General features: G+C 33.9%; 1 protein-coding gene across 6 annotated transcripts in view; it reads left to right on the forward strand.

The window, feature by feature from the left end:
- The window catches only part of LOC107742503 (calcium/calmodulin-dependent protein kinase type II delta 2 chain-like), a 41871-nt gene that overhangs the window by 18293 nt on the left and 13904 nt on the right, over positions 1–9674 (forward strand). For all 6 annotated transcript variants that reach the window (XM_016555491.1, XM_016555492.1, XM_016555493.1 and 3 more), the window contains exons 3-12: positions 2214–2273; positions 2384–2438; positions 5252–5317; positions 5823–5895; positions 6321–6423; positions 7490–7573; positions 8163–8257; positions 8462–8584; positions 8699–8782; positions 9389–9431. In XM_016555491.1, coding sequence (XP_016410977.1) covers positions 2214–2273; positions 2384–2438; positions 5252–5317; positions 5823–5895; positions 6321–6423; positions 7490–7573; positions 8163–8257; positions 8462–8584; positions 8699–8782; positions 9389–9431 — 786 coding nt within the window. The remainder of the gene's footprint in view (positions 1–2213; positions 2274–2383; positions 2439–5251; positions 5318–5822; positions 5896–6320; positions 6424–7489; positions 7574–8162; positions 8258–8461; positions 8585–8698; positions 8783–9388; positions 9432–9674) is intronic.

Below are 9674 nucleotides of genomic sequence, written 5' to 3' on the forward strand. Positions count from 1 at the left end.
ATTTCTCTGTTTTTATTAAGAATATGTTTAATACATTTCAATTTTGCCATCTTTCTATGAATTATACTAGTGATCTAGTGATATATATAATTATGTACTATATATACTTACTTTCACACAAATTATGCTGATTATATTATTGAATATAATGAAAAAATATGAATTTAGATTTTTCAGGGTTATATTTTGTATTGTACAATTGTACATCATAGACAATTATACAATTAGGACCTAATTTTCCCTTGTTTTCCCTTGTATTTTAGATGCTTATATAATATACTTCTCTCTCTATTTTTGCATTAGACACTAATGCAAAAATCCATAATTCTGCTCTCCTGCATTAATTGTTTCATTGCTGTTGTCCAATATTAAAAGTGTAATTTATGATGGTGGTGGTTCTTGGTTCAAAGCCAGATTAATAGCACTAATATTGTTCAGTGTATGAATGAGCCATCTGCTTCAGTGTAGATCTAAGCACGTCTTGGGAATTCGCATACTTATCTGCGCATAATTCTTGTGCTGAAAGATTTTTGTTTAAGTACGTGATGTGAGAAATATGTAACCAGCAATTGTGTAATCATGATAAGATGGTGCTGCATTGATCATGGATTGTTAGAACTATTTATTGACTGAGGTGACAGGAGATGGTGTTAAAGTTTGGTGCTGAACTTTGAGAGTTGTGCTGTAATTGCTTGGGTTCTGTGGGATCCAGAGGGTTCTGATATTTGCATGCAGGGTTGGTTCCACTGCAGAGAGGATGAGAGGCCTTTGCGTTCTGATTGGTGGAGGAGTTGCTAGACAACAGATGTCTGGCCTGTTGGTAGGAGGACTACCTGTGGAGCTGGGGGTGGGGGGAGTTTATTAGTGATAGAATGAGAGAGTTGCGATAAACTGATAAAAAAAATGGGGAACTGAGTGATTTGAGCTAATGTGCATGCTATTTTATCCCCCTCACCCTCTTCACAACTTAATTTATTCCCTCCATCTGAGCAAAAATGAGAGAAGGAGCTGAATGTGGCCTAAGGCTGAGCAGAGCTATTCATTTATGATCTCAATTCAAATTCAAATAAATCATGTTTTCATGTGATTCACCAGGCTTCATTTCACAATGAATCAGCTGCGATTATGGCTATGTGCAGAATTGCATACTAGCATGCATCTCATGCTATTTTAGCAGTATTTTATGCATACTGTGCACAGTACACATTAAATACCAGAATGACATTTGCCAAAATGTGCAGTATTCATGAATTTTGTGAGTCTTTCATTTCTAGCATAACAAATTACCCTTTCTTTTTAAAGGGCAGCTTAAAGAGATAGTTCCCCTAAAAATAAAAATCCTGTCATTATTTACACACCCTCAAGTTGTTCCAAACCTGTTTACCTCTTTCATTTGTTGAGCTCAAAAGAAGCTATTTTGAAGAATGTTGGTAACTAGACAATTGATGGTAGCCTTTGACTTCAGTAGTATGGAAAAAAAACAATACTATTGAAGTCAATGGCTACCATCAGCTGATTGGTTACCAACATACTTCAAAATATCTTCTTTTGTGCTCAACAGATTAAATAAATGACACGAGTGTGAGTGTGAGTGTTTCATTTTTGGGTGAATCATAACCCCTTAACATTTTTACACAAAAATTTATTAAAAATGCAAAATAACCCTTTCTGGGATGAATTTAGCATGAATTTAGCATTCAGCGGAATGAGGTCCTGTGAAACAACGCAGCATACTACACTTTGAAGCATTTATCATTGCCTATTGACTGTTTCTTTTTCTAGGTAGGCAGTATATATGTACACTATGCAGTAAGGAGGCTTTATTAATTTGTTTATCTCTGTAATTGTGTCTTAATGGCTTGTTAATTTTATTGTGACTGATGTGAGATGCTTTGAATTCTGAATCGTGTCACATGATTCTTTGGAGAATTGTGTTTTCTTTCTGATTGCCAGTTAAGTTTAGTATGTTTTTTAAATATCAGATTAGTACAGAAGAGAGAAGAGCGCATGTGGTTATTTATAGTTTTCTGCAGGTCAGGGTGCCATCTGCCCTGAATACACCCTCACAGGCATCAAAACACTGTCCTCTGGTGGTGATTCAAAGATCTGCAGTCTCTCACACGAGCACTAGACATGAAGCACCTTATTGGTTGAAACATGTCCAGTATATCAGTTATAGTCTCAACAAATAGTTTTTTTTAAATCTGTTTCAGATCACCAGAAGCTGGAGAGAGAGGCCCGGATTTGCCGTCTCTTGAAACACCCGAATATTGGTAATGGATTCAGTTTTTCCAAAGACGTTTTTTTTTTTTTTTTACCAGAGATTTGTATTACCTAATGGTAACTAAAGATGAGAAAATGACAGACAAAATTCTCTTTGTAGTTCGACTCCATGACAGCATATCGGAGGAGGGCTTCCATTACCTAGTTTTTGATCTGTAAGTATATTAATTCAGTCTCTTCCTTACTTCTTATTAGGCTTTCTTTTCTATCTTTGCTTTCTCTGAGTCGGTGTGGTTAGTATTAGACTGCCCCATTTACAAAGTGCTACTGATATGTATGTGATAGCAGGACAGTGCCCAGAGGGCAGCCTTCGGCAAACCTCTTGAGTCAGTGAGCCCATTTTCAGCATTGCTTTATAGTAGTGACTTATAGAATGTTTTTTTATTTTTTTTGCTACGTTCATACTGCAGCTGCATACAGTTGCCAGTCCTGTTTTAGAGTGTTAAATAGTTACGTTCACAAACAAATAATAAACTAACATGACAACCCCATTCTTATAACATTGCCCTTTAAGCTGTAGAATAATCACATTTTTTAAACGTTTTTTAAATGTATTTTCAAGCTTATTTATTTGAAAGGTATGGTAAAAAACAGCAATAGTGTAAAATAGAAAAAATTTAAAAAACTGTTTTCTATTTGAATATATTTTAAAAATTTTAATTAAATAACTGAAAATTATTTATTTTTTCAAATTAGGATTTGGTACTTAATTATCAGTTATTATTGGGGATCAATTATTATGATTCTTATATATTAATATCAATGTTTTTGCTGCTTTATATTTCTGTGGAAACAGTGATACATTTTTTTCAGGATTCTTTCATGAATAGAAAGTTCAATGAACAGCATTTATTCAAAGTAAAAATAAAAATATTTGAAATTGTCACTTTCGTACAATTTAATGTGTCCCCGACTCCCCACTGAATAAAAGTATTTAAAAAAAATCTTACTTACTGACTTACTGACTTTTGAATGCTAGTGTATCAAAAATATTGTTGATCAGCAAAAACTGTTTCAGCAGTGATAACAATCAGAAAGGTTCCTTGAGTGCTAATTCAGTGTATTAAAATGATTTCTAAATGATCATGTGACACTGAAGACTGGAGGAATGATGCTAAAAATTCAGCTTTGCCATCAGAAATAAATACTTTTTTTAATATATGCAAATAGAAAACAGTTATATTAAATTGTAATAATATTTAACAGTATTACTGTTTTTACTGTATTTTTGATCAATTAAATGCAGGCTTAGTGAGCATCTTTTAAAACATTAAAATCACAATTATTACAAACTTTTGACTGGTATGATATATTATTGTATATGAACAGGACAATTCAAGTCACATCTGTTTGTGAATACGGTTGTCAATCCTAAACACTGGCTGTGTGAATATAGCCTTTGAAATAGAGCAGACCAGTGGATTGTGATGACTCCTGTCTGCATGACATCAAGAAATGTCTTCTGTCGTGAATGGCTTATGTTGTAGTTTTGCTAGTAGCTGATGTGGCTGATGGGAGAAAGGCAGGCAAACAGAGAGGAGAACACAAGGACGAACAAGCAGAGAGAAACAAGAAGAGAGACACAAGCTGTCATATTCACTAATATTCAACTGTTTGTGACCCAGATTCACACAGTATGACAACCGCTTGCACTGCTATTTTTGAATACTGTCAGATTTTGTACGAATAAATGTACAGTGTTGATTTTTAGTTTAGGTTTTGAATAGAGCTCAACAATACAGCTCACTTTGTCATTTGACTATAGCTTACAGAAGCTACAGCCAAACAGTACAATGTTACAAAATATAGAAAACACTCACAAAATAATAAAAAAACTTTTCAAACAAGCATTGTTGAAAGACATAATGGGATTAGTCTTGTTAGTCTGTTTAAATGCTATAACATCTCATATTTGGCAAATGTAGATAGGTTGTCCTTAGCAAATCTGTTGTTTTAATTACAAATGTTGATATAAATTGTTGCTTCTCTAATTCAAATCATACTAAAAACTCTATTTTTCAGGTAGGTGAAATGTAAATGCATGTTGTAGAGTACAAAGACCAGGCAATTCCTTGTGAAAATACATTTTTGCAGTTGTAGTGTACTTTAATTATCAAAAGTATATATAGTTTTTAAATGTTGTACTTGCAGATATAATATTAATGAAATAAAAGGCCACTTAAGTGTGGAGAGAGAGCTGTTTCTTAACACACTTCAGTATACTTAATATTGCCAAAATAAAAGTTTTACTTAAAAAATACATTTTAAAGCATTGTTTTAATAATCTTTTGTCAGGCTTTAAAAAAGTACACTTATTTTAATGTGTTGACTGACATACTACAGTACATGTAATGTATTTAATGTAATATAATTTCATATAATTTCATCTGTAAGTTTAAAGTTAAATTATTTTAAATGTACTAAATTCTAACGGCCTATTACAAATGTGTAAATACAAATATACTTAAATGCATGCATGAGATTAACAGTAACAAGCAAATAACAAGTGTGCAGTTCACACCTATTATTTAAAAGTGTATTATTTCTGTGATAAGTACTTTTTTTTATAAAAGTGTGCTAAAGCATGCTTCTTTTTTTCACAAGGGATGTCTTTGCTTCAATCAGTGTGCTTTTTTGATTAAAAGGTACTTTCCACAGACACCATGTTGAGTGTCACCATAATGGTCTGTCTACCCCCATCATACTGTCTATTGTTACTCTACTCTACAGTGTAATTATCCACCGCTATCTTGCAAAAACTCCCCACTGTGGGGACTATGGTAATTACCATTTCTATGGTAACAGTGACTTCTCTGATTGCTGAATCTGACTTCAGGACTTTTAGGATTCAGGATAGAAAAGCGCTCCATCAGGAATGAAACATATTTTGAAATTGCATTGCTTTTATGAAAGCATGTAGCAAAAGAAAAAAAACCCAATAACTTTACATATTGACCTTTGACCTCAGGGTTACTGGAGGTGAGCTGTTTGAAGACATTGTAGCAAGAGAGTACTACAGCGAGGCTGATGCCAGGTAAGAACATTCAGACAGACATATTATAACAGTAGCGCATTAGAACATTCATAATGTCAAGTTTGTTCTACATAAAATATGCTTACAGACAGTTCTTTTAGGTCGCACACATTTGTGAGCCTGTTTCTCTGTGTGCAAGTTATTTATACCGATGATAAATTATACACTGCTTGCCTTCACCGCCTCGCCTCCTTGAGTGTAATTTTGCATGTGTAAAGGAAAATGTGCTTGTGTGTCTTTGGGGCTGGACAAGAAAGTGTGTGGCATGTTATTTATAGATGATTAATGACTGCATGCATTCATGAATGTATAATTCTATGTACAATCCTCCACAACTTCATAAAAGGTTGATAAAGTCCCTATTATCTCTATTTTTCTCTAAGTTCCCTCTTTTTACTGATTATGTTGCTTGATTTTTTTTTTTACTTGTGTTCCTTCCGCCTGCCTTTGTCACACTTCCCCTCTGTCTTACCTTTCTCTTTCACTGCCTCTCTCTCTCTCTTAGTCACTGCATTCAGCAGATTTTGGAGAGCGTTCATCACTGCCATGTTAATGGGATCGTCCACAGGGATCTGAAGGTCAGGACACACACACACACACACACACACTTGTGCTTCTCCAGACAGTGGTGCTCAATGTAGCAGAGTCCAGTACCAAATTTAGCACAGCCGGATCTCGTATTGTCGAACAGAAAATAGCCTTGCTGTGTCTGAGAATCGAATATTTTATCCTTTCATCTACTGAAATCTTCACAAAGCCTTTTAGCTAGTGAAAATCAATCCACATTTGTGCAGATACAATTCAGACTATGACAGATTTAGCTTTTTTGTTCTTTGGCCAAAATGTCTTTCAACCTGCTGAGGAGGAATGAGTCATCATAGCATGGCTGTGCTGTTAATAAACCTTTTATTCAGTAAATAGCTACTTTTAGAAAAGTCATTACATAAGGGAGAATTAAGACCATTTAGTGATATGCTTGTGTGTCTCTATGCTGTTCTTAAAGCCTGAGAATTTGCTGTTGGCCAGTAAGATGAAGGGGGCAGCAGTTAAGCTTGCTGACTTTGGTTTGGCCATAGAGGTCCAGGGTGACCAGCAGGCATGGTTTGGTAAGTACCACAAAAAATAGATAGATAGATAGATAGATAGATGTGCGGAAGTAGTGCTGAAGTCCAGCTAAAGATATACTTAAGTATATTTGATTGTGCTAAAGTGGAACTATTGCAAGTATACTTCAGATACACTTTAAATTTAAAATTTTAAGCATTTATGCATTTCTTGCATTTAAAGACTGATATTATAGATCATACAATCCTTATTAGTAGTGATATTAAAACACTCAGGCGTAATATTAAGAAATGTGCATTGTGCGATAAAGAAATACTCCAAATAAATTTTATATATAAGTTTTTATATCAGTAAGTATTAACTGATATGCCAATAAATATGCTAATGGATTTGGAGTATGCTCAGTTTGAATAATTATATTAATTATATTTTAAATAGAAAAGTTCAGTTGTTTGGGGGCCAGTATGTCTTTTTTTTAATAATAATACTTTTATTCAGCAAGGATGTTAAATTTAATTATAGATATGTTTAGGACATTAAGTACATTTAGTACATTGCTATCTTAGCAACTAGCCAAAGTAAAGTAAAACGAAAATGTATTTCGAAAATGTTTTTTTAATGGCTTTAGTTTAACCTTAATAACCTGGCAACACAGGTATAAATTACATTTTAATATATATTAAAATAGAAAACATTAATTTAAAATTGTAATATGAACAAGAATAACAATATTAATGTTTTACTGTATATTTGATCATATAAATGCAACCTTATTTTTCATAAGTGACTCAAAAACATTAAAAAAAAACTTCTGAATGGTGTATGTCAGCATTTAAGAGTACTTTTTATAATGAAGTGTATTTAATTAAAACAAGTTTGCTACAAAAAATAGTTCTTGATTAGTACGTAATCAGGATCAGTCGAGGCTGCAAAAACAGAATTTTATAGGGAACACTGTTTTATTAGTAATTTTGCTGTAAACATTTTTGCATGACTAAGCTTATACATGCCAACTGGGCAAAATACACTTTTAAATATTCTACAAAATAATAATTTAATACCGTAGAAACGGCTTCCTTATTTCTCTAAACTGCTCTCTCTGTTCAGGTTTTGCTGGTACTCCAGGGTACCTGTCCCCAGAGGTCTTGAGGAAAGATCCTTATGGCAAACCGGTGGACATGTGGGCCTGCGGTAAGGGATGAATGAGTCACAAAAATATCAGACTCGTGAGTCGGTGTGATGGATGTCACTGTTGAAGCTCATTAACTGATTATTAAATTATTGCAGCCTGAGTTTTTAAGCAGCATTGAATCTAATCCGCTAAATGGAGTGTCCCTGGCAAATTGTCTTTCTGTTTTTAGGCTTAAAACTAGTTAGTCCAATTAAAGCAGTTGAATGAATGTTTCAATTTAGCCTTGATGTTAAAATGATTGCACAATTATTCAAATTCACCATTAGGAAGTTCTTCCCATTTAAAAAAGATGTTAGATGGTAATACCATGGTGCTTTCTGAATGGTACTGAATTATTACCGTAATCGTGTATCATACCTCGGGACTGTCATCCAATGTTAAAAGCAACATTACTATGGTAGATGTCCAAAAAATATAGTAGTACCAGAGTACCATGTTCATTTGATTCCACCGTACTCAGTGTTTGAATATAACTGATTAAGTACAGACATCTTAGCTGAATATATGACCAGATTATTTGATACTCAAGCATTTGTCTGAAGAATATTCCTCTCTCAATGTGGCCGTAATAATATATGTGTTTCATAGGTGTGATTCTCTACATTCTGCTGGTTGGATATCCACCATTTTGGGATGAAGACCAGCATCGCCTCTATCAGCAGATTAAGGCTGGTGCATATGACGTGAGTCTGCATTTCCAATGATTTGCCTGCACAGTGTTCACTACAAGATTATTAAAGCTATTACAGCTACAAATGCAACATCTGATTATATTGCTAAAAACTGATGATAAATTGATGTCATCTTCAGTTCCTTGGCTTCCTACAAATTCATACAAAAATGATTAAATTATGGATTATCGTGTTGTATCTTATGTCTGTATGTAGTTTCCTTCTCCTGAGTGGGACACAGTGACCCCTGAAGCTAAAGATCTGATTAATAAGATGTTGACTATCAATCCTTCTAAGCGCATCACAGCTACTGAAGCCCTCAAACACCCCTGGATCTGCGTATGTGTTTCAACAACACACACACAAATACTAACATGCATGCTTCTTTATATACTACAAAAGAATTTCCTAATCCTCACTAATGACTTGTAATCATTCTGTCTCTTTCTGTAGCAACGCTCCACTGTAGCCTCTATGATGCACAGACAGGAAACCGTGGAGTGCTTGAAGAAATTCAATGCCAGAAGGAAACTCAAGGTTAGTTTTGGTCTGACTTTCTTTAAACATCTACATGTCCTTTGATCAATCTTCAGCTTTCTTCACACTGTCAGTTTACTTCAGAGTTTTAAAAACTATGCATTTACCTCCTTAGTACTTGCAAGAAAGATTCTTTTAAATGTAATGCTTTGTATTATTGCATTACTCCCTATCTTGTTATACTAATTACATTATAATTGTCAATTATTCATGAAAACAATTTAGTTATGTGTAATTTAGTTAGATTTGATCAATCCACCAGCAGGGCAACCCTGGGCCAAGTGGTGTTGTGAGGAAGGGAACGTTTTCAATTGTATTTGCCAGAAATGTAACACATTACATATTTAAAAAAGTAACGGCGGTATTGTGTGTAAATGAGAAAAATAGTGTGTTTATTTATTGATTTTTTCCAAAAACTCCAAGAATTATGTAATGTAAAGATTACTTGCAGTGCTCAAAGCTGACAAGGTATTCTAGCAATCCTCCGCATACATTATGAAAATAAGGGTATACATTGCTTCTGCTTCTGTACTATTCTTTCTTTCATTTCTCTCTTGCTTGTTGTTTTTTTCCTTTTCTTTAATTTCCAAAACTTCTTGCAACTAGGGTGCAATTTTGACCACTCTCCTGGTCACAAGAAACTTCTCAGGTATGTCTGGCTCTGCTGACCTGTATGTGTGAATGCGTGTGTGTGTGTTTAAACTCCCTTCTTTTTTATCTTCTTATATGTGAACATGATTCTCATAATGCTATTTTTCATTAATCTTGTTATTGGTTATTTAACAGTTAATTTGTTTTTTATTATTATTCTTTACATTTTTAAAGCAAGGTGGTACGCCTTTTCAGACATTTTATTTAACCTTTCTTTCCTGTTTATCATTGCTTTATCTCT

This window comes from Sinocyclocheilus rhinocerous, unplaced genomic scaffold (assembly GCF_001515625.1).
Source record: "Sinocyclocheilus rhinocerous isolate Xijiao unplaced genomic scaffold, SAMN03320098_v1.1 scaffold496, whole genome shotgun sequence".
In the NCBI taxonomy this organism is placed as follows: Eukaryota; Metazoa; Chordata; class Actinopteri; order Cypriniformes; family Cyprinidae; genus Sinocyclocheilus; species Sinocyclocheilus rhinocerous.